Source organism: Gossypium raimondii, chromosome 2 (assembly GCF_025698545.1).
Source record: "Gossypium raimondii isolate GPD5lz chromosome 2, ASM2569854v1, whole genome shotgun sequence".
Taxonomy (NCBI): Eukaryota; Viridiplantae; Streptophyta; class Magnoliopsida; order Malvales; family Malvaceae; genus Gossypium; species Gossypium raimondii.
The window spans coordinates 46898149-46923538 of NC_068566.1; the positions used below are offsets into that span (position 1 = coordinate 46898149).

Here is a 25390-nt window from a genome sequence, read left to right on the forward strand (position 1 = left end):
TATTATTTACCGAAATGGGTCATTTTCCCCAAAATCGCGTTCACGTCAGCGCGATGTCAGGGGACGTGTTAGAAAATCGCGTACACGTCAGCGCGCTTTGCTTACGTGGACACAAATCACGCCTACGAGGATGCGATTTTCTGACACATCAGCAAAACGCGCTGACGTCCACGCGATTTGCTGACACTCCCCTGACACCGCACTGACGTGGACGCGATTTTGGAGAAAATGACCCATTCCGGTAAATAATAAAATACCGGGCCTATTTCGATAAATTTTTAAAAAATAGGGCTTTTATGTGTAATTTGCCCCTTTTTTTTGGTATTTTTCCCCTAATAATACATATTAACGTAATATTGAAGAGTTAATTGATTAAAAAAATAAATGCAACAAATACAAAAAAGATTCAAAATAATTACCAACAAGATTTGAACCAAGGTACTAAAGCAAAAGAGCAAGCATCTTAACTAACTAAGCTAAACTAATTAATTAACATATTATAAAAATACTGTTATTATCTTAATTATATTACTTACGTTCTAATGATTTATCGGACCTATTCCATACACGTGTCAAATCAGAAAAAATAATACAACAATTCTGTAAAAAAAATTCGGTGTTTACTTCAAATAAATAAGGAAAATAATGATTTGAATGTTTCAAAATTCAATTTTAAACCGAAAAATCAAAATTTAGAGGTAAAAAAGGATATTTTTCGACAAAAACTACGGCAAACCGCCTTCGGCCGTTTGTCAGTGCGTAGATCTCCAAAAGTTATTCGAAATAAAAAAAAATCGTCTCAATCGGACAACCGAGCGAAAAGTTATGGCCTTTCAAATTTTTTCAAGCTAAAAAACATAAACTGTTCATGAATTATTGCTCCCACGTCAGCAAATCGCGCTTACGTGGACGCGATTTGTTGCCACGTAAGTAATCGCGCTGACGTGGACGCGATTTGCTGACACATCCCCTGACATCGCGCTGACGTGGAATCGATTTCGGGGAAAATAGCCCATTCCGGTAAATAATAAAATACTGGGTCCATTTCGATAAATTTTAAAAAAATAGAGCTTTTATGTGTAATTTGCCCTTATCTCCTTCCATATATATTTTTTAGACTTGAAATTCTTTTGGGTTTGAAATTTATTGAGTTGGGATATTTGGCCCAATTATTTTAGATTAATTTAGCATTGGCTTAAGTATAGTAATAACGGTATTAGGTCGAATTTCTATAAATTTAGTAATATCTCAATTTAAATATATAAATTTATAAATAAATTTGAATAGAGCTGAAGTATGATAATGCGTTGCTGATTGGATCTCTTTTGGCTGGTAATGCTGTTAGTAGTAAAACGGTGGAATTACATTTGATTCATGAAATGCTACGCCAAGAATAGAAAGTTCGAGTACGTTATGTACCGAGATCTTAGAATGAAGCTGCGGATTGCATGACCAAAGTTGCACCGACTTGCTACTTTACAATTGTTTGTTGCTCCTCCAATGACAGTGAAGGACATTTTGTTAAAAAGATTAAAAAACCAAATGAGAGGACCCATTTATGATTTTTTAAAATTTGTAAAGTTGTAATTAATTAATTATTAAATTAATAATTAAACCAAATAAAAACGAAAATTGATAATTTGATAATTAAGAGCAAAGCACCTTGCGGTCTGAAGTAAAATCAATTTCAGCTCATGAACTCACTTATCTCCAAAACCCTAATTCCCCCCATTTCCCTTAGCTCCTCAACTCGTTTGACTTTGACCCCCAACTCACTGCGTCACTTCAAACTACACTTACCTCGACTCATGAGTTCCGACTCTTCCCATCGACTCTTCCAACTCAAACTCGACCCACTCACCGGAAACTCGGAATGGGTCGTCATCGAAGACAATGACGATCTCCCTGATTGTCCCAAGGAACCACTTTTAGCTACGACGTCGTATCTCGACATGCTCAACGACTCTTGCCGGAACAAAGCCTTCCGTTCAGCCATTGAAAGAACTGTAACCAAACCTTGCCACGTGCTCGACATCGGGTAATAATTCCTCAATTTTTTTTGAAATTTATTTGATCTTTAATAAAATGATTATTAATAGGGTAATATTACTTCATATTTCCATAAAGTTTAATTTTTTAAGTTCAGGTGAACTTTAATATGCACATAGAACTTTGATTTGATGTAATTATGTTTTGATTCAATTGTATACATAAAGTTTTGATTTTGATTCAATTGTATGCAAAACTGCAAAAATTCAATAAATGTAGTATACAATTGCATAAAATTAAAGTTCATTGAATTCGAGTTTATGTGTAGTTTTGACATTAATGAAGTTGGAATGATTATATATTGAATTGGCCATTGAAGATATTTTGCAGTGCTGGAACTGGGTTGTTGTCGATGATGGCTGCGCGAGCAATGGGATTAAATGGGACTGTAACAGCATGCGAATCTTATCTTCCAATGGCGAAGCTGATGAGGAAAGTTTTACATCGAAACAGAATGGGGAAAGCCATCAGTCTTTTTAATAAACGTTCCGATGAACTCGAAGTCGGTGTTGATATTCCTTCTCGTGCCGATGTCCTCGTGAGTATATCATTTGGTTTTGTTTTAATCGATTGTTTGCTAATGTTATTAGTGATTGTTATCCGAAAATGTTAGTGCAGGTTAGTGAGATTTTGGACTCGGAGTTATTGGGGGAAGGGCTAATTCCGACTCTACAACATGCATACGATAAGCTCTTGGTGGAAAACCCGCTAACGGTGCCGTTCCGAGCTGTTACTTATGGCCAGGTCTTCATCTAAAGGACTTGAATTGTTAATCTATTACATGGTTTGGAGGGTCTTAGAATCTTAATTCTTTTAATTTTGTATTGTTTCCAGCTGGTTGAAAGTACATACTTGTGGAAGCTACACGATTTATCCGGTATTGAAGCAAAAGTATCGGATGGTATTCATCTTGTTCCTACAGGCTCAGATAGTATTATACAAGTCAAATCACGACAGTATCCGATGCATTGTGATGCTATCAGGGAAGAAATAAAACTGGTAATCTCATTAATTCGTCTACCGTTTTATATACTTTCAAGAAAGTCCTTTCAATTTAATTCCTACTTAATTCAGAACTATTCCAGCTCTCAGAACCCTTTGAAATATTTGAATTTGACTTCTGGAAACGACCAGAAAGCAATGGAGAGACCAAGGTGCAGGTCAAGGTGATTGATGACGGTAACATTCATGCCATAGTTTCATGGTAACTATATTCATGGCTGCACTTTTGTGTCAGAAATTTTTGCTTTAAGGAACTTCGATAAATTGTGTGTGTTCGTTTTGCAGGTGGGTTCTTCAACTTGATCGTGAAGGAACAGTCTTTTATTCTACTGCCCCTAGATGGATAAATTCACCTGCTAATATAGGTTAGTCAGGTCTATAATAGAAACTATTCTATGAGTTTATGGCCTCAATTGCTTTCTGATGCTTCATTAGGATATCGGGATTGGTGTGACCATTGGAAGCAGTGTGTTTGGTTCTTTCGAGGGAAAGGTATGTCTGTGTCCCAGGGAGAAGAGCTTCTTTTGGAAGCTAGTCATACAGAGACTAGTGTTTCATATAATCTCAATGTCCAAGTCCCTAAAAATGATACAAGGCAGCATGATCACAACATTCGGGATTTTCAGCTGTTATTGTCTCCGGAAAGAATTGCAATCTACGGAGACAGTAAATGGCGATCATCTGTGTTGGCAGCAGTGAGAAATGCCGTAAGCTCTCCTCACACTCTCTGTTTTTGAGCGCGTGTTTACATCACCTGACTCTATTATTTGCAGTTGCAGGGAAGAGTTAACCCGTTATGTGTTGTTGTTGATGATAGCATTTTCTTAACACTTCTCGCTGCAAATCTTTCAAAAACGTCTCATGTACTATCATTGTTTCCGGGGTTGAGAGAAAAAGGAGCCCAATATTTGGAAACTGTTGTTAAGGCAAACTGTTTCTCTATGGACCGTGTAGAAGTACCTGAAAAAAGGAAACCTTGTTTGACCTTGCACGATACTCGTGGGAAAAAGGTAATTCTTTTCCCGCTTTACCTTTCACTTACATCACATGCTCCTCGTGTACGGCTCTGATTTTGTGTATTTAATGTCACTCGACTTTTCATTTGTCCTCTGAAACACTGTTTTTGATTATGAGATTTTAACGTTCGAATACTCTCATATACAGTATTCAAACAAATTATTATTACGCTTTCTTTCACAGGTTGATATGTTGATTGGAGAACCGTATTATTATGCAAATGAAGGGATGCTTCCATGGAAGAACCTGCGGTTTTGGTACGTTCTTTTCTCAACAGTTTCAATAATGCAACTTGTTTAAAGATCATTCGGTTTTGTTTCACAATTTAGCTTTAGCCTAAGGATGGCCAAGTCATTTATAGTCTCCCATCATAATTTAGCTGCTTTTCATTATAAGTTTGTCAGTGAGCTCGTTTATAGAATTTCAATCATCTGTTTTTAACCTTTTGGCTCGGGTTTAGGAAGGACCGTACCTTGCTCGACCCTGTCCTTTCAGAAGATGCGTTGATAATGCCTTGTAAAGGAATCCTAAAGGCTTGTGCTATGTCTCTCCCTGTAAGTTCATACTTTCTACTCTGTCACCGAGAAAAGGAATAAAGAAAACACTAGACGGAACTTCTTGTCTTATTTACGATTTGTGCATGTATTTTCGTGACTACCAATCCAGGATCTTTGGAGCAGTCGCTGTTGCTTAGGTGATGTCGAAGGCTTTGACCACTCTATAGTAAACACCACCTTAGGTGCATGCGGTGAATTACCAGCACCGAAAGAGGGTCCCTTTCTTCCTTTCTCAATATGGCAATGTGGTGAAATTAAGGTAAGTGATGCATACGAAATTTGTTTTCAACAATGACAATGGATACTAATCCAACTGCATTGAAATGTTTTAGGAGCTAAGTGAGATATTTACCATCTTAGAATTCGATTTCTCGAAACCTATAAGTTCATGTCACGGAACAGCACAGGTACACCTTTTCGAACCAACCTATATAAAGAAAAGAGTAAACTATTAGTAAACTTTTTTTCTGATTACCCAACTATTTGATTTTTTCTTTTTCTGGTCGTCAGCCGTTAAATTACTAACGGAAAGATGACGTGGTAACTTTTAAATTTGGCATAATAGCAACTTTAACTCTCAACATTTATACATTGTTTCAATTTAGTTTTTATTCTAAAAAAAATTAACCTTCAACATTTATACATTGTAAAAAAATTATCAGCTAAATTTGATCGAAAATATACTAAAAATGGGAACACCAAAAAAATCAAATTAAACAATGTATACATGTCGAGGGCTAAAGTTGCCATTATGCCAAATGTAAAAGTTATCATTAGCCATTTAACGGCTAGTGACAAAAAAATTTGAATAATTGGGTGACCGTTTTATAACTTCTCATTATTGGGTAACTAAAAAAGAAACTTACCAATAGTTGGGTGACGACGAATGTAATTTACCCCAGAAGAAAGCCTACACAAGTACAAAAACTAAGATGATGATGTTATTATATCCTTTCTCATAGGTTAAATTCACTGAAGGTGGTGTATGCCATGGATTTGTTCTATGGGTGGATTGGATTATGGATACAGATAATTCTATTGTAATATCAACTGGACCAGGTACAGTTTGTATTTTTATATCTTGACCCTTACTTGAAAAGTATAATATATGTTGCACGGGATGACATTTTTGTATATTATAAATGATCAAACTTTTTGCATGTTGGTTCAGAGCATAGATATTGGAAGCAAGGGGTTAAGCTTTTGAGCAAGCCAGTTGCAGTTGGGATTAATGGATGTAATAGCAATAGTGAATATGGTTCAACCATAGTGGAAGCCTTATTCGAGCCATCGAGTAGTGAACTCATCCTTAAGCATGCTTTTCTGTGACACTTGTATCATTTGGTTTGTTGGTTTTTTGGGTTAAATTCTGCCATTAGTCTATGTATCTTACGTGAGTTGTGAATTTAATTATGTATAATTTGGTTTTTGTATTTTTTAAATTTTAAAATTTTAGTACTATCAAAAAGTTGTTAAATTCATTAAGTTGATACTGAAACATATTATCACATTTAATGCCATATATATTTTTATATATTACTCGTAAAAAGTAAGTTGGATTTGATTGATGTCAAATTACTCACAATTTTAATAGAAAATTTTAACTAGATTTAATTATTAATGTTTGGATTAAGATTGGAATTCAGATATTAAGAAATGCTAAGGATGAAAATTGATCAATTCAAAAATATAAAAATTAAAATTGATCAAATTATAGGATTAAATTTATAACTTAATAGTAAAGTTCAACCTTTTCCCTCATAATTTGTGGCAAAAACTATAATAATTGTAAGTGATCTCAAGAAAATGCAATGTTTGAATTGAACTAGACCAATTGAATAAGGAGAGGTTTTGAATTGCTTTGATCAAGAATCAATACAGATCATTAAATCAGTTAAAAACAATTGATTAAACGAATTTCTAAAATTTTTTTAATAAACAAGTTGAACCGACGAAAAGATTTAAAGAATATTGAGAAAATGTTGCATTTAACCCCCCCCCCTTCTTTTTTTGGTGCAAAAAGGAATGGCAAACTACTTATCTTCCTAGCACTATTACTCCCAAGGATAAAAGAAATATAACAAGAATCCAATTGAATCCCATGAATCTACTTATAGACTAGACATTTCAATTTTAACTCAAAAATTAGGAAAAAAAATAAGTGATACATGTATTCCAACCCATATGCATTGTCTCCAAAATATAGTTTTAAGATAAAATATGAAAGGAATTTTATTGAACAAGCAGAAAATTACATCAAATAACCAGTCTTATTATCAATGATACAATGTAATATAAATTGAAAATTTTGGTACCTCCATGTCAAGCATTGCAAGCAAAAATTTGTAAGGAGGTAAACCAGTATAGGTTTCAAAGTTCAAAAACAAAAAAAGAAGTGAAATCAGACTCTGTGTGCTATCTGGGGTATTATCAACTCCTCATAATCATCAACAGCAACCTGGTTCAGAAAATTTTCAAGATTTGTCAAACGCGCTTTTATTGCCATTCATTAAAGATGATTTTGGATTAAGACAATTGGGAAGAGTAATTCGTTGTAGTATACCTCGTATCTTTCGCCGTGATAAGTGTACTCCACGTGCAATTGCTTAGGTTCTCCGGGGCAAGGATCACAGAAGCCCATGATACCTGACTTCTTTACACCATCATGAAGCTGTGACAAGAGGATAAACAACCAAGGTTATGCTGATGGGATTTCTATAGTAAAAGTATTATGGATGCCCTTGTACTAGGTAGTCAGATTGCATTTTGCCTCCTTTACTAAAAAATAGGCAATTTAGTCATTGTACGTTAAATTAAAAAGCAAACTGGTCATTTCTGTTAAAGATTTCAATCCATTTCTGCCAACATGCCTTGTACCAGACAGTTACATGTAGAGAGGGCAAAATGCAATTCGACTTCTAGTACAAGGGCCTCCATAGTGCTTTTACTGATTTCTATCATAAGCACTTCTAGCAATATATGTATATATGTGTGTGCATGCGTGATATGTTGCAAACAAGCAGGATTCGAATAAACAAACCTTAAGTTGCCCTGAATCATTAACAAGGAAGTTAAGAGGTACTGTTACATCCAACACTTGTGAGGCTAACTCATCGTTTGTTTCTCTCAGCTCATCTCCTTTCTTTAAAGCTTTATGATTTCCGTAAATTGCTTTGGTAATAACGAGTCCACCTGTTTCTTGTTGCTTATTTCTTTTCCTGTTGGCTACATTCTCTAACAACTGCTGAGCTTTTGCAGCTGCTTTCCTTGCCTCTTCAACCTTTACAAAAATCGAGTAAAATTCACCTTTAAACCATTTGTTTTGGAACAAGACTAAGCTGGCTTATAAAAGTAGTGCACAAGCTGAAAATGTTTAATCTCGTAATCATTAAAAGTTATATGCACAACACTCCCTAGTAAGAAATCAAGAAATATATTAATCAAAGCATGACTAATGTATGGTAAAGGACTATACAGGTTTGCATCTCTGTTTTCATTCATGTGAGAAACACTGACCAACGATAATACATACATAATTAGAAAGAAGTTCCATCAGAAATATACAGCAGCAGAACATTTCTAGCCTGGAGGTCATATCCCCATATCTGTGTGTCGACACAAGTGTCAGATAGAAGTACTTCATGAAAAATGAAGAGTCCAAGCAATGTAGTTTCTAGCATCTTAAGAAACGTAATGGAAAGGCCAAAAATGAAACTAAAACTTTATGAATACCTAAAGCATTTGAGTAAACATACCTGGGTTGCAGTCCTTTCCATATTCTCTAATGCCTTCTGCTTTTCCCTCTTAAGGTAATACGGTTTAAACACAAATTTCTGCAAATGTATATATAACAATAGTTATCTAATAGCATTAAATATTTTTTTTTCAAAAGGCAGAAAATCTAGAAGCAATAGGTCGAAACTATAAGGAGAAGCATAAGTGATTACCTTCAGTATAAAGTAAATTGATGTTGGAACTACAAATGCCCCAGTAGCTAAAACAGGATTCAAATCCCTGGAAAGCAAAATCTGCATATAACAAACATAATTAACACATTGAATTGTAGGATAACTAATTCAGAATTGTAATCAATACAAGAGACCAATCTCCATTACAAAATCCCAACAGGAAACATTAAGTTTCAGTATTCTTCCTTGCATTAAGTCTACGAACTTTTTTTTTGTTTAAATCATGCTTTACATACAAAGCACATTGCTAAATTGTTACCACACTTCAATACTCGGATCTTACACTTCAATATATCCCAAGGATATATGATTCATTTCAGATAAGTCATATACACTTCAATATATCCCATGTAGAAAGCTCAAGTCATATACACTTGCAATGGTATCTTTTGATTTCTACTAAAATGTTGACAATTTGACAAAGCTTTCTAAATAATATCATAAAATTTAACATCAATCTGCTGTAACTTTAAAGCATTTCATTTCAGATAACTGAAAATCATACAAGGATAGAAAATTCTATCCTATGAAATTCTACAAAAGCACAACTTCACATTCTGGATCCTACTCCAGCGAAACTCAGCACTAAAAGAAATAAGTACAACACATTCAAGTTCATGATACAAAATCAGAAATGACTCAAATATAATACCCTTTTGAAACACGTCAAAGGACAAGAATATTCTTACAGGAATAAGTAACTTTTGGCCTCCACGGTGCAGCTCAAATCTCCAAAAGATACCCTGTCAACAAACAAAATGCTTAAAGATCTTGTTGTTTAACTCCTATATGACAATATCATCATACATATAAAGCAGGTCCATTTAGTTGATGGTTTTGCCATTTGCTTTGTCAAATAAAAAATTTTGAGAAGAGAGAAAAATAGAAAAAGGACCAGCCAAATGGAATCTTAAAAAGTTGCGATGACACAACAGGTGCCAACAAAATAAAATCCTTTGATTGGTTGCAGGTACGCAACATTTTTTCATAGCTATATTTATAAGTAAGATACAAAATATGTCATTATAATTTGTGGAATCCCTTTGCGTTAAGACAGATGCAATTACCCGAATTCCAATTGTATACAACATGCGAACAGTGCTAAAATCAGACACTTTCCTCCCACCACCAACTTCAACCTCAAGAGCGGCGCTGGAGAAAAAAATCAGCAGTAAGTGCAAAGCCTTAAGCTTAGCAGTTATGATCAAATGCTTTGTAAATTTGCTTAACATGTAATGATAATCAAATTGATCACTTGGACTATGATTGAAGTTATGCCTCAACAACTTCTCTGAACTTCTGGACAAATTATGAGAAAATGAATGAGCGTATATATGCTAGCAACTATGCATTTCAATTGTTTTAGACCAGCTCCTTATCAAACATTTGTGATACTTCTCATAGTGAGATGCATCCCTTTTGAATTTTTTTTTAATTTTACAAGTAGCTATATAACCATATATCAAGAAGTCCCAAGGGAAAGCGAGGATTGTTGTTCAGCTTTAGGACAGTATTGTGCAATATATGACAATGCAGAAAAGGCTATTTTCTTTTGCTGAGTATTCCCTTCAATTATGGTATTCCGATACATTTTATGCATTGACTCATAGTCCAGATCATGCAGTACACTTATATGGAAACCTGATAAACAGTTTGGAAGAATCAAGTCACACTGACATAATGAAACTGCAATAGATAATATTAAAAGAAAGAAAGGCAAAAGAAACTCATTTGTCACCATAAACAGCATAGAAGAAGAACAAATACTAATTTCCATCCTTTATTAACTATCAATATCGGTTACGCTAACCTACCTTCCAATTCTGCCTGCAATACGACCATGAGATTTTGAGGAAAAACGACGAGTATAACGAGCTGATATGCCAAAAGAATTTGTGCCAAACTGCAGTTCTTAACATGAAAAAAAATATTAAAAAGATTCATGTTGGCAGAAATAAATAAATAAACAAAAACAACTAGGATCATACACCAGTGGGATTTTTCTGGGTTAGTTATTCTGCCATAAACTCGGTAATCTAGATAGTGAACATAGACTTGCCTTCACTTCTCCAGCAGCAGACGTATTTTGGTCTTTCTTTTGCCATCCAACCCCAATAGATGACTGTGGACCAAGTAAAAGCTCTATCTGTAGAAATGGTGAAGACCAAAAACAAATTGAAAGAGATTAGAATCCTCAGACAGATCAGCAATAATTAAGACTCAGCATTTCATAGCATCTCAGCTGAAAATGACAAAAAGTAGCTTACATTTCCACTTGCTGTATCGGAAAGTTGACGAGTCCATACATTGGAAAGATTAATCGAGCCATCATGAAAAGACTTAGCAATACCCAGTGTCGCAGTTGAGTGTAAAGATAACTGACTGAAATAGAAAAGGAGACAATGAAGATACCGAGCAAAACTACAAACTAAGTAGACAAACAATTAAAACCCGAATTCCCTACCGTGTCATTTGCACCCCTATTAGACTACCTAAACCAACCGATCCCATAAACTCGATAGTAGAATCAGAAGCAATCTGATGCCTAAACACAGCCGAAGCAGCTCCAGCACCGGAATTCTCTTCGACTCCCAAATTTCCACTTAATGAAAGAGCACTACTTTTCGATAATTGAGATTGAACTGCACTAGCCATAGCCATTCTAAAATACAAAACAAAATTACACAACATGCTATATCAATGCAACAATCAATCAATCAAAATTAAGGAACCAAAACAAAAAATAAAAGGGCAAATACCCTTACCCTCTCATAATACCATCACCATCTAGAAACCCAGGCAATGACAAATTGGCAACTATTGAACCCTTGGGTAGAAAAAGAGCCGACATCTTTTGTTGTTCCTTCATCCTTTTTAGCTTCTCAAGCTGTTCTTTAATCTCTTCTACTTTATTCAACTTTGGGCCAAGTTCTAATCCAGAATTCAATCCTTCCATACCATAAATATCGTATATTTGTCTCTTGTTTTCATCAGATAAGATTTCGTATGCTTCACAGATTCTTTGGAAATTCTCTGTAGCAATTTCCTTCATCTATACATATTCAAATATATATATATATATAAAATAAAATCTCATGTAAAACATCGAATTGAAGAGTAAAAAGAAACATAATTTCCCCCTTTTTTCTTTAATACTTACATGAGGAGCTTGGTATTTGTCAGGATGGTAAACTTGAGCCCATTGACGATAAGCTCTACGGATTTCTTCATCGGAGGCTTCCGGTGATAGATGTAATAGTGCGTACAGTTCTCTGTTCGGAGGTCCGGTGCCGTCGTCTTCTTTCATCGTCTTGATTTTCTAGGAGAAATCAAAGAAATTGCTTCTTCTTTTTTGGGGTTTTAGGGGTTTTTGGATATTACATTGTTTGGTAACTGTTAAATTTCAGCTACTATATACTAAGTGTTTCAAAGGCCCAAAAGCCCATATCTTTGGGTTAATAAAACAGTTTGAACTCAAGCTCGACTCAATTTTGAGCTTGGTACTTGACTCGAGCTCAATTAAATACTTATTTTCAAGTTTGACTCAAGATATAATCAGGTCACTCGAGCTTAATTAAGTTTGCTTATCAATTTTTATACTCAAGCTTGAACCTAATTAAGTTCATATGTTATCATGCTTGAACTGAACTCGATAATTAAGCTTAGAATTATTAATATATATTACAAACAATGACTTGATTATATTAATACAAAAGTATTTATAATATATATTATAAATAAAAAGTTTTATAAGAATTATTAGCCGTTTGAGTCGAGTATTATTAATTTTAAATTCTACTCAATTAATAGCTCGATCTACTCAAGCTCAGCTTGATAATTACTAAATTGAGTTCGAGCTTTTTTCGACAGTTAAAAACTGTTAAAACGGAGTAGCTGCCGAAATAATCAAACAGTTACATATGGCGTGCCATGTGTACATCATGTTAATAAAATAACTAATTTGCTCTTTGATCTAATGTACAATGATTAATTAACTCTTTTTTTCAATTTACGAGTAAAATACAAAATGACTTTTAGTACAATGTTAGGATACTATCTTTGAGCTAAGACTCAATCAACAACAAATAAGAGATTTAATCTATTTATTTTAAATAAAAAATCATATATATTTTTCAAAATTAAAATATTATTATATTTAAAACAAGTTTTAAATATTCAATATCTATTTAAATTAAAATATAATTTAAAAGTCAATTTGATAGTAATTAAAATAATTTTTATGATTTTATAGTTAAAAGAAGTATTGTATAAAAATAAAAATAAATAGAAATTTAAGAGATAATTTTGTTCCGTTAGAAATTACCAGCAAGTGTTGAAAAGAATCGGTTCGAATATTAAAGACGATATTATTAAAGAAGGTAGTCACGAATCTTAAATATAAAAAGTAAAATCAACATATTAACTTTTTTTATGCAAAACATATTTTAAATATATGTCTTATATATCCAATAAACTATGAGATCAAGCCTAAGCACATAATTTCATTATAGGTAAAGGAAAGTTGTCATTTGCTTACTTTATATTTTTGGTTGACATTCCATTATTATAATATGCTATAATGCTAACATAATTACAATAAATTTTTTCAAACAAGTATGATAAATGAGGCATTTTTATTTAGATTTTTGCATTCAACTCTACTTGTTTATTCACTTTTCAATACTATAAAAATTAAATTATTGGAACTAACTTCCTCTTGAGTTTTGACCTAATAGTTTTTTTTTTTATAAAAATAGTTAGCCGATCGATAGTCCGTTTCTTGGGTATTTTGAACGGGCTGAATCTACTTAAAAATGGGCCTGGATTTGAAAATTTTTTGGAACTTGGTCTCGATCTCTAGTGGTGACATGACATTCTAACATTATGCAATGTCATCACCTAAAATTTTTTTTAAAAAAAATTGAGAAATGTTATCAAGTTTCAGGACCAAGTTAAAAAATTGTCAATTTTAGGGATTAAATGTTGCATTATCTCTTTTGACGAATATTAAATGGCTACCAACCCTAAAGTAAAGGACCTCCTGAATAATTATTCCAAAAGGGAAAAAAAAAGCCAACTAAGGTAATCCATCATTTGTTTGTGGTTACCACATCTGGGTCTCCCAAAAATGGTAAAATCCTCTTATAGATCTTAAAGTTTTACAAAATTACTTGATAATATAAAAGTTAATCTTTTAAAAATTTATAATTAATATTTTACCCCTACTGTAATTGTCTAGCTTCCCCCTATTTTCTTCCATCTCTCCCGAAAGACTCCAAAACAGACCATATATTTCTTAACATTTTCATTGGTTCAATTATCCAAATTGTCCCCATATTTCATTAGTCCACGAGGCTTCACTTAATAGCAGCACTACCCAAACTCCACCTCATTTTATCATCTTCCACCCATAGTTTCACCTCTTTAGGCTTCATCTTCCCTTTTGCACTCAAGCTTTGCTCCGGTTTCGGGATAGTTCATCGGCTCTACATCGACGTGGTACATGCATTCAGGCTCTTCTTTTTTCAGTTGAATTAGATAGTTGACCAGACATCTCCGGCCTGCAATGGTAACAGATGGCGGCTAGCTCTTTGTTTAGTTTCCCAATGATAATCTGTTTATATTTGAATCACAATCAAAATGAAAGTTTCATATGTATAATTGTACAAAATCAAAATTCATGTATCAAATTGCACATTAAATCAACAGTTATGTATAATTTTAAGATTTATTCTTACAATTTCTTTTCGGAAGTAAGCTATCCTAATTTTTTTTATTAGCTTTAAATTATAATTAAATGAAATCCATATCTATACATGTTTTTGATTTAGTATGCAATATTATATATAAATTTTGATTTAATATAATTATATACATACAAATTTAATTTTAATTCAATTTTCACATATTTATATGATACAATTTTTCATCATATCATGTGGAATTACGAATATAGCATTCTATTAAACTAAAAAAAAATTTACATTATTTCCACATAGATTTAAAAATACACCCATTTTATTAGTTTGATAAAATATTGCATAAGAAAATTATGCAATATAAATAATATTATAAGTGTGTTGTGAAAATTGAATCAAAATTAAAATTATATATAATCATATTATATAATAATATATCCATTTTATTTCAAATACTTTAAAAAATTGAAGGGGCATATGCACCTACCTTGACGTTGTCATCCACTATTATATATTAAAAATAATGATGATCTTTTCACGTATACAACTCCAATAAATTTAGAATTTGATTGAACAATCATAATGTGACATATATACTCAAAAATGAAGTGACCAACTTTACCTTAACATAATGTGACAAACTCTATGAACGATAAATTCGTCCCAATCATAATGTGACATATACACTTTAACATTTTGTACAAGTAAACAAACTTTTGACGCTTTAAAAAATAAAAAAGAAGTTATAATATTTATCAAATTGTAAAAAAAAAAAACCATATATGACACATCTCGATATGTTTTAAAAATTAAATCACGTCGAATTATTTGATGAAATTAAAAAAAGAGATAAATTATTATATATTACAGGTGCATAGGGCCTATGCACCTTTAGTTCATAATAAGATGACACATTATTATAAATGTAAAGTAAAAAAAATTAAAGGACTTAAAATTAAATACTATTAACTATATTTAAACATAATTAAATATTAACTATAATTATTTTGTTTCCTTTCAAGGTCTGAGCTTCGGAGTTTTAGATTTTGGGTTTTGATTTTTAGGTTTCAGATTTTAAATTTTGAGTTTCATGTATTTGTATTATTTAGTTTTATAAACTCTTTGTTTTTCTTTTTGTTTTTGTTGATGCAGTGTATAACAAGGAAGATGATGTGGTGGTGCTGAGAAAGCCAATTCACCTTAAGAGACGAAAAGCCGAAAAAGGCAAGAGGATAGGGAGAAGGCTAAGGAGGATTAGTGCTCCATAGTTGCTTAAGGCCTCAAAAGATTTTTTTTTCCCATTGTTGGAAGGGTTTTATCGGGGAGGTCCTCTTGTCTGCTAGCATGACGTGGCAAACCGTTATAGATGGGTTGCCATCAGGGAGTACGTGCAGAACGTGCATCGCGGACTCATTTTGTTATGGTAGTACGAGATTGTTATACTCAGGTGGGGCCCAATGGTCTCTAAGGGCATGTTCACACTTGCCAAGAAGATGGGTTATCCTTGGAAGTGGGAGGTCTAGGTCTTCTAGAGGGAAGCGAGTGGTTCTAATCCCTTGCCAAGACTGAGGGTCGAACGGAGAGCAGGGATTCGAGAGGGCTAGTCATCGAGGAGTCCGAGTAGAGTCGGATGGTTCGTCATGGGTGTTTCTCAGGTGGCCCTTCATGCTAGCACGTGTCCAAGTCTAGAGGAGGTGTAATAGTTTTGCATCGATGATGATGTATTATCTTATTATTAACTGATGTTACATGAAATTTGTGCATCAATGGTATACCAAATTATCCCCCAAAAAATTTTATTCCAAGACAAAAAAAAAAAAATACACATTCGTAAAGAGACTAAAAATGATCAAATTACAATATAAAAGACTAAATCCACCCAAAAAAATGCATAACACAAGGGCCTTATATAGAATTTTGCCAAAAGTTTCAATCTCTCTCAAAAGACTCCAAATAGACCCCATCTTACAATTTGTCCATATATATATTTCGTAGCTAATAGAAACCAAACACCCCCATATTTTTATCATATGATCCATGGCCATGGGGCCGCACTTAATAACAGCAGTAGCCAAATTCTATCTCTTATCATCAACCCCTAGTTTCTCCCCTTTAATTGTAGGCTTGATCTGCCCTTTCGCACTCAAATATTGCATCAATTTAAGGGTTGGTGTTGCTCGGCTTTACATTGATTTAATCCATGCAGGCAGGCTCTTCTTTTTTCAGTTGAATCGGATAGTCCTTGAAGCTGATCATCAACCAGCAGCAGCTCCGGCCGGTAATGGTAGCAGATGGCAACGAGCTCTCCGGTTAGTTTGCCGGAGGATAATAACCCATGCGAGAAGGTCGCCGCCAGCGTTAGAATTCAACGTGGCTAGCTTCCATACTCTCACCATGCTTTCACTGTAAGCACTCAGATTCTATTTCAGGGTGAGAAACATAAGAATCTTATATGATCCGGAAAACCAGAAATTTAATTTTCATACGAGTGTATATATCTGGGTTTCAAATCTCTTTAAAGGTTTAATTTTGATATTAATCCCTTTATTATGCTGAAATTTAAGATTTGATCCCTATATTTGGTAAAATTTAATCATGTATTTTGTAAATTGTTATTACTATGTGTGAATTGATAACACGTTTGTTGTTGGCATTAAAGCAATGGTGTTCATTATTTTTTTACTTTTACGTGTCACATCAAAATTCGAATTCGGTTAACCATGTTGAACCAATAATAAAGTGGCTAACAATGTTACTAATTCGGACATACTAATAATATTATAAAAGTAGAGATCAAAATATGCTAAATCAAAACAAAGGGATTAAATTCAGCATAGTAGAAGGACTAAAACTACAATTTGACCTTAAAAGAACCCTTAAAATTTCGAGTGTCAATAAATTGTTTAATTCTACTTTTAATCCTTTTGTTGTGTTAAAATTTGAAATCTAATCTCTTTTAATTTGATATAATTTGATATCTTTATTTTTATAAAATGTTAAATAGTAAGTATTTTGATTTAGTTATTATAATTGTGTGTTAGAATAAGTATTGTGTGTAAATTACAATACATGGGATTCCATTTTTATGAGTTTTGTTTAGGCATAATGATTTATTTGGTTCTCTAATTTTATAAAAAATTTAATTTTTCACCTCTTTTAGTCCTTAAACTTACATTGTTTGTCAAATCACTTTAAAATAGATAGAAAAGATTCAACAATTAATTAATTTTTAAAATTAAAAATAATAAAATATTTTTATACTTTTTTATAATTTGATAAACAATGTAAGTTTAAATATTTAAAAGAACGAAAAATTAAATGAAAGATTAAAATAATTTTTATAAAATTGAAGGACCAAATAAATTATTATTCTTTTTATTTAAAAGTTTGGGTTGCCTTAATTTTATTTTTCCCTTTTATGCATATTGGATACCGCGTCGTGGAAAGGGCATTGTATTTCATTTTCTAATAGCAAAATACCAAGTAGAGTCCTTTTCGCCTTCGGGTGCCAAATCCGAAAGCAAAAGAAGAGACGTCTCACTTGTGCCGTATTGCGCACTACCTATAGACGGACAGACGCCTACTCATGAACCAATGATATTTGCTCAAGCCAACTACTTAGAAAGTCCAATCTTGGTCCATAGAATTAGAGCTACCAAATTTTTTTTGATTCAAAATCGTACTATTCGGTTTGATTTACTTGTGTTTAGCAGTATTTATAGAGCGAGGAGAACTCAACTTAGATATGATATTGAAATCAAACAAGGCAAGGATGAGAGTGGTTTGGGGCGGTTTACAATAAGGTGGAAAGTCGTTGTATGTGGCGATCGGGGAATAGAGGTTGTTAGTTCAAGGGAGTTAGATGTGGAGAGAGAGAGTTCTCGGGACTGAGGGCTTATATACTCTCAGTTATGATCTCGTGATGTGTCATTTTTTATTGGTAGTCTTAAAGTAAGTTGGCCACATGACCTGTCACTATAGACTTAGGTAGGGTGGCGATTGGACATGATGTCAATCACTTTAAATGGGACATGACAATTAGTATCAGAAATAACAGTTAATGTATGAGACCCATTTGATTGTGTGATCGAAGAGTGGTTGCAAAGGGTTGCTCTTAGGGATATTTTCAAGGAGTATCTCCAGTGGATTCCTGAAGAGCATGTCTAAGGGGTAAAGGTCTAACAAATATATTTTATACTCGCTTAAGCTCAATTTGGCCCGAAATAAGGGTTTAAAAGTTTGCCCCAAATTGCTCATATTTGTAAATAACTAAACGAAGTCCACTTTAAGTCCACCCATATTAATTTTTTGATTTTTTAAAAGAAATTATATTATTTTTAATTTGATATTTATTATTTAAATATTTACATTATAATATTATATATTACTATAGATGCTTAAGGATTTAGATTCAGGCTCTATCATTCGCATGTTTTTTTTTTAATTTAAAGTATTTTCTTATAAATTTTATATAAAGATATATGGAAATATAAAATATCCCTTACTATTTATTAATTGCATAAAGCTTGGTTTTTGGTTTTTCATTGATCAAATTGGTGTTGAATTGGCTCGTGAAACTAACCCGATCATACACTTAAATAATAGTGTAAATTATAAAAACATTGTTAATTGCATAATATATTATATAAGTATTAAAGTTGAAATTTTTTGAACTAACAAATGGTTGAAAGAAGTGAAAGTGGACTTCTTCTTTAAGCATTTGGACTAAGTTTGAATTTTAGAGTCGATATTGTTTAGATGATTTTACTTAAATACCACCCACAGCTCGAACAGAATTGGCATCGAATTGTAAAATGGATGAAAACACAACACTTATACCAAAAACTTGAAAATTTTTAATATTTTTCAATTAAATTAGTATCGTGTTACCTGATGATCAACTCAATCAATACTTTTAATAATAGTATGGGTAAACTATGCCCAAAGTTGCTAAACTATTAGCAAATTTACATTTTGGTCACTCAATTTCAAAAAGTTCAAAATGATCACTAAACTATTTGAAAGTTTTCATTTAAGCGACTAAATCATTCGAAAGTTTTTATTTAAGTCACTAGGTTGTTAAATTTTTTTTAAAAGTTCAGTTAATGAGCTTCAAGTAACGATTCTATAACTAGTACGGTAAATCAATACCCATCAATGAGTAAAATAGCATACATTAGATCTAAGTTGATTTGACGGTCAAAAGTTAAATATTAGAGAAGAAAGTTATTTTGATTTTGATTCGCAAATTCATGACTTCAAAGTTGTTTCATAAAAAAAACTGAACTATAAAAGAAAAGTGAAATAAAAACTTTCAATTGAAAAAAACTACAATAATAATTTTAACAACTCAATTACTTAAATAAATAATAAAAACTTAAATTTATTAATAATTTAATATTCACCATGAATGCAGCTTACCCTAACGAAAGTGTGATTATCAATGGGAGACCAAAAGTCTAAGCAATGTGGGAAATTAAAAAGAAAACATCAGCACTAGATTATATGTAATATATTCCCTCGATATATCCACAAAAGCCATGATTTTAGGGCAAAACCTGTCACCACTCACCATGTTGTTTGCAAATCAACGTTAAAAAGAGTATATATATATATATACACTATAGCATCTTTTTTAGTAGGTCCCAAACCAATAATCAACCCAATCATCAGCATCATCATAATTCATAATCAAAGACCTCTTTTTGGTGTTGCAACTTTTTAATAAATCTAGAATTTATTTATTTATTTTCGTCGTAAAATTAAGAAGGAAAAAAAAACATATATATATATATATATATATATATGTACCAGAGTCTGGGCAATTTTGTCTGTAGCCGTAATGGTGAAAATGTTTTTTTGTAGTCCCAACGTTCAAAAGAAATACAAGTGGATCCCGGTAGGGACCAATGTGTGTTTTTTTAGGGGCCAAATTGGCCAAAATTCTTAGTTTCACTTTTAGAAAACAGACATTTTAGCCATGTCTAGTCCATTCAGTATTCTTCTACCATTATCAAAACCTTTAAATTCAGCATGGTTGAATGTTGTGGTGAAATATATTGTAACTTTAAGAAAAGATTTAAGGGTGGGTTTGGATGAACGGTAAGATATGTTTAGCTTATTTTTTGTCTTATCACTGTTTGTACATTAACTGTAAGTAAGCACACTACCCATCTGAACCCACCCTAAATTTGAATTTTAAAAATAACATTATTAAAAAAAATAATCATGAAGATTAAAAAAATAATTTTTATAAAACGTAAAAGTGACATGAAATGAGACATTTACATAGAGAGAGATTTACTAAGATATTCCTAGCTTTGGTAGAAAAGGAGTTTCCTTTTAGCCCATCTGTTGATAATTTGGTTAAATTCTGATTCTGATTTCTCTATTATTTTTAAATTTGAGATACAGTCATTATACTTTAATTTAGTATAATTTAATCTTTAAATAATATCATTAGTTAATTTAAATAGCTAACATCTTTTAACTATTTCGGTTAAAATATCTGACATGATTTTTCTTAAAACACCTACTCCAGCAACACTAAACAAAAATTTCATTTCAGCACGATAAACTAAAAGGGATGTTTTAAGAAAAAAATCATGCTAGCTTTTAAACTAATTAATGACATTATAAAAATATATGAACCAAATTATGTCAAATTAAAGAATGGGATCTGAAAATAGTAGAGCGATCAAAATCGTAATTTAACACTAATAATTAGCAAGGACAACACTACAAAGAAAGATTAATAGGTTTACCCAATTAGACTAACTTCTCAATTTTCGTAAAATAAAGAGATGAAATTCACAATTAGACCAATATATATGTATATATAAAGATGTTAAAATATCTTTCACAGAATTTTAAATTTAGTTCATATACTTAATAAGCTAAAATTCAGTTCTCCTACTTTTGCAATTTAAAGATCCTAATCCAATCATAATCGTTGTTGGTAATTTTAATCAATATTTATCAATTTAACATATATATACTTATTTTTCATCAATCATATGTCACGTTATATAAAAATTTTATCAAATTACAATATAAAGATAATAATATAGTGTTATGTATATAATTAGATACTCTCTCTTTTTTTTTGAATAAGCTCATTATAGATTATGATCATATCTATTATTTTTGACATAATATCTAGAACTACCAATAGCCCTTCTCCAATCCATAAATAAGAGGATAGTGCGTTTTAACGCACTCAAACTCATGTCCTCATACATTAGCAACAATACCCGCACCAATCAAGTTAAAACTCAATCAGCCTTTGTAGTTAGTACTAAAAAAAATCTAACACATTCCGAATTTTTTAATAAATAAACAACAAGCAAATCTCTGTCGGAAAATGACAAAAAAAAATTCAGAAACATATACTAAGAAATTATATTCGTTGGTAGATAATGCAAATCCAACCCCACAAATTTACGTATAATACAGCCAAGAACACCATAAGGAGGGAACAAAAAAAATGACCGTTGCAAACACCCAAAAAATTTATTATTAAAAATTAAACTCAATTTGTGGTACAATATAAATACCATGAAAACCAAATCTATAATCATGAAAAAGAAAATCCCAGTTTTTTTTTGTTTGCTTAATGCTCTATTTTAATGGAGTTTTCATCTTCATCTTGTTTCAGTTCCTTTTTATTATTGTTTTACGTATGTTTTTGCTTATGTCTTGCAACGCCGCCGTTAGTGGTGGCAACAGCAAATGGTTCTTCTTGTAATAATACTAATACAACGAGGCATCACCATAAATGGATTGGACCCATTGGTCACCGGTTGATTACCGTTGATGTTAACGGGTCGGGTCAGTTCCGGTCAGTACAAGATGCCGTTGATGCTGTACCGGAGAATAATAGAAAGAATGTTATGATCTTAATCAGCCCTGGACAATACATGTAATAATTTTGTTTCTTTTTGTTTTTTGTTTTTTATGTAGTAATAGATATTAAAGCACTTTAAGAATAATGTGTGGTGGTGATGGCAGAGAGAAGGTGGTGGTGCCGGCGACGAAGCCATACATAACGTTTCAAGGTGCCGGTAGAGAGACGACGTTTATTGAGTGGCACGACAGAGCTTGTGACCGAGGGTCTAATGGTCAACAGTTGCGTACTTATCAAACGGCTTCCGTTACTGTGTATGCTAATTATTTCTCTGCTAGAAATATTAGCTTCAAGGTAAATATAAAGAAAGGTTAAATTATGATTTTGGTATTGAGAATTTAATATTTTAATTTGCTATAAGTTTGTGTTTAAATAGCTAAATATTATTGTACTGAGGCTTGAACTTTTTTTTGTTTAAGTTAATTCCTAAATTCGATAATTATTCTCATATTGGGGCCTGAATTTGACAATTGTTCCCACATTAGGGGTCTAAACTTTAGGATTTTTAAGGAAATATCAGGGATTAACTTTGACCAAAAAAGTGTTTAGGCCCCAAAGTGAGAACAATTATCAAGTCTAGGGATTAATTTTGACAAAAGAAAATCCAAGTCTCAATGTGGAAATAATTACCAAATTTAGTCCCCAAAAGTGATTTAACCCCTTTTTTTTAAAACTAGAATAGGAAGCAAGGTTAACTATTTAGATTAACTAATGATATTAGAAAAGCAAATATCAAATTATGTTAGATTAAAGTATAAGGATTAGATCTTAAATTTGAACATATTAGAAGGACCAAAACTATAATTTGACTAATAAGAGAAACATTTCTCTTCTTAATGTTGCAAATAAGCTTCGTGTGTATAATTCTATGCTTTATTAATGGTTATGATGATAACCCATCAAACTTAGAAGATTGTTGATTATGCGACCTCATCTAGTTTATTAGCTCGGCATAAAATTATAAAATTATACACCCTCAATGCATTAATACCGTATTATAATATATATATATATATAATATAGCCGATGTAGCTAGAATTCAAACCCTAGTAACTCATCGTCTAAATTTGTAATGATAGAGAGAAAAGGTTACAATGCATTAAATCATGCAGAATACAGCACCGGCTCCGAAGCCGGGAATGCAAGGGTGGCAAGCTGTGGCGTTCCGTATTTCTGGTGACAAGGCATATTTCTCGGGGTGTGGATTCTACGGTGCACAAGACACTCTTTGCGACGATGCCGGACGTCATTATTTCAAGCAATGTTATATTGAGGGTTCCATCGACTTCATCTTCGGGAATGGCCGTTCCATGTACAAAGTAAGAACAAATACTATTTTTATTATTTAGGGTAAAATATGTCATAAGTCTCTATACATTTTGTAAATTTAAAATTTAATCGTTGTACTTTTTATTTTAATAACTCAGTTACTCTACTTTTCAGATTTAAAAATTTAAGTCGAGTTGTTAATGTTGTTAAAATTATTTTAGCTACCGAGTGTTTTTAATTTTAAAATGTCATACCAATAAATTTAATTAGATAATTTTTAACAATGTTAGCAATTAAACTTGAATTTTAAAAATGAAAAGTGGAGGGCTAAGTTTTTAAAAATAAAATCACAAAGACAATTCTAAATTTTTGAAAAGTATAGGGACTTATGGAGTATTTTAACCTATTATTTATTATTTATTATTATAGTGTAGGGCCAATCTGACTCTCTTATCCATAAAAGCTTTAAAAAACCAAAAGGAAAAGGAAAAGATCTTTTCTATGTCAGAAAGTTGTTCATTTTAAATTTTAAAAATTTTAATTTATTTTGAGTTGTTTTGTTTTTCTGCTATTTGGGGTAAGAAATATTTTACGTTTGAGTAATTAGAGTTTATCAATTAAGTTTTTAGATTTGGATAATTTTGAGTTTTGTTATTCGATTTTGGAACATTTAGATCTTAATTGAGATATTTTAGGGTTTTATCATTTGAGTTCGAGATTATTTTAAAATACGAATGGAATGAGTTCAATTTGTTGACTATTTATAGTCAAATTATGATAAGTCGAGTTAAGATTCAGATTAATCCAATCAAGCTTTTGAGTTCAGATATGAATTGAGAGGTCTACTCATACTAGGTTGAATCCAAAGGGGTCATGAATTGGCTTTGGTCCTTCCTTCGTTTAAATGGTTAAATTACTTTTTTACCCCTTCACAAAAAATTATAATTCAATTTAAGCCTTCTTAATAAAAAATTTTATGCCTTTAGCTCAAGATTTTTTTTTTTAATTTTTAGTTTAGGGTTTAAATATTATTACTTGCAATACGAGACTAAAATAAAATTGTGAGAAATGGAATGTTTTACAGGAATGTGAATTACACTCCATAGCTACGAGATTTGGATCCATAGCAGCCCATGACAGGAAATCACCAGATGAGAAAAGCGGGTTTGCTTTTGTAAACTGCACAGTGACGGGTACTGGCCCACTTTATGTCGGTCGAGCCATGGGTCAATACTCCAGGATTGTCTATTCTTACACCTACTTTGACAATCTCGTTGCTCAAGGCGGTTGGGACGACTGGGACCATGTTAACAACCAGAATAAGTATGTCCCCTTTTCTTTCCTATGAATTCTTATATGTACATGAATGATCTAGACTCAAACTGATCTGAACTTGAAAATGATCTCAATATGTAAATTGAAATTCAAGCTCAAATTAATTTAATCCAAATCAATTCAACTCAAAACCGTTGTTCCCTTTGATTTATAGGACAGTGTTTTTTGGAGTATATAAATGTTGGGGACCCGGAGCTGCCGCTGTTGGTGGAGTAGGAAGGGCCAAGGAACTAGATTTTGGGACAGCCCATCGATTTTTAGCCAAAAGTTTTGTCAATGGGAGGCATTGGATAGCACCATGGGATGCTTAGCCCCAACACTCACAACATTCACCATAGTCTAATTTATTCTATTTCTTTTGCAAATTTCATTGATTCATTTCATTTTTTTTTTTTGCATATATTGTAATGAACACAATGTACCATTTCTCATTCAACTCATTCTTTAAGATTTAATACATTTTATCTTTAGAAAGAAACCGATGTTTTTATTTTGGTCTAATTGCGATGTTAGTCCCTCTATTAGGCTAATTTGAAATAATTTGACCTTTCTACTTTTTGTAATATTATTAATACATCCAAATTGATA

General features: G+C 32.2%; 3 protein-coding genes across 4 annotated transcripts; 2 read left to right on the forward strand and 1 right to left on the reverse strand.

The window, feature by feature from the left end:
• Positions 1–1658: 1658 nt before the first annotated feature.
• LOC105789248 (protein arginine N-methyltransferase 1.6) lies at positions 1659–6159 on the forward strand. Of its 2 annotated transcripts, none has more exons than XM_012616552.2 (14): positions 1659–2038; positions 2380–2587; positions 2668–2793; positions 2884–3048; positions 3135–3253; positions 3337–3416; positions 3487–3758; positions 3825–4061; positions 4252–4325; positions 4529–4622; positions 4735–4884; positions 4958–5032; positions 5588–5684; positions 5797–6159. In XM_012616552.2, the coding sequence occupies exons 1-14, from the start codon at positions 1695–1697 to the stop codon at positions 5952–5954; spliced, it is 2199 nt and encodes a 732-aa protein (XP_012472006.1). In that variant the 5' UTR covers positions 1659–1694; the 3' UTR covers positions 5955–6159. The 2 variants fall into 2 exon arrangements, with proteins under 2 accessions (XP_012472006.1, XP_052483654.1); XM_052627694.1 differs by having other exon boundaries at positions 1895–2038; positions 2369–2587.
• Positions 6160–6831: 672 nt separating this feature from the next.
• Positions 6832–11966, reverse strand: LOC105789249 (chaperone protein dnaJ 13). Its single transcript, XM_012616554.2, has 13 exons — positions 11754–11966; positions 11359–11645; positions 11058–11255; positions 10861–10975; positions 10653–10739; positions 10408–10496; positions 9661–9745; positions 9283–9336; positions 8573–8653; positions 8381–8458; positions 7666–7905; positions 7189–7296; positions 6832–7083 (listed from the first exon to the last, which is right to left on the reverse strand). The coding sequence occupies exons 1-13, from the start codon at positions 11898–11900 to the stop codon at positions 7027–7029; spliced, it is 1626 nt and encodes a 541-aa protein (XP_012472008.1). The 5' UTR covers positions 11901–11966; the 3' UTR covers positions 6832–7026.
• A 9918-nt stretch (positions 11967–21884) lies between these two features.
• Positions 21885–25280, forward strand: LOC105789254 (probable pectinesterase 68). The gene is made up of 5 exons (XM_012616568.2): positions 21885–22213; positions 22303–22492; positions 23311–23517; positions 24552–24790; positions 24957–25280. Exons 1-5 carry the CDS (start codon positions 21921–21923, stop codon positions 25111–25113), a joined length of 1086 nt encoding a protein of 361 aa, XP_012472022.1. The 5' UTR covers positions 21885–21920; the 3' UTR covers positions 25114–25280.
• The last annotated feature ends 110 nt before the right edge of the window (positions 25281–25390 follow it).

Coding starts and splice junctions, on each gene's coding strand:
- LOC105789248 (XM_012616552.2), top strand. CDS start 1,695: ATGAACTCACTTATCTCCAAAACCCTAATTCCCCCCATTTCCCTTAGC. Junction 2,794..2,883: donor GAGCTGTTACTTATGGCCAG/GTCTTCATCTAA, acceptor TATTGTTTCCAG/CTGGTTGAAAGTACATACTT. Junction 4,062..4,251: donor ACGATACTCGTGGGAAAAAG/GTAATTCTTTTC, acceptor TTTCTTTCACAG/GTTGATATGTTGATTGGAGA.
- LOC105789249 (XM_012616554.2), bottom strand. CDS start 11,900: ATGAAAGAAGACGACGGCACCGGACCTCCGAACAGAGAACTGTACGCA. Junction 9,337..9,660: donor TGTATACAATTGGAATTCGG/GTAATTGCATCT, acceptor GTTTGTTGACAG/GGTATCTTTTGGAGATTTGA. Junction 7,297..7,665: donor ATGATTCAGGGCAACTTAAG/GTTTGTTTATTC, acceptor CTCTTGTCACAG/CTTCATGATGGTGTAAAGAA.
- LOC105789254 (XM_012616568.2), top strand. CDS start 21,921: ATGGAGTTTTCATCTTCATCTTGTTTCAGTTCCTTTTTATTATTGTTT. Junction 22,493..23,310: donor CTAGAAATATTAGCTTCAAG/GTAAATATAAAG, acceptor TAAATCATGCAG/AATACAGCACCGGCTCCGAA. Junction 23,518..24,551: donor ATGGCCGTTCCATGTACAAA/GTAAGAACAAAT, acceptor AATGTTTTACAG/GAATGTGAATTACACTCCAT.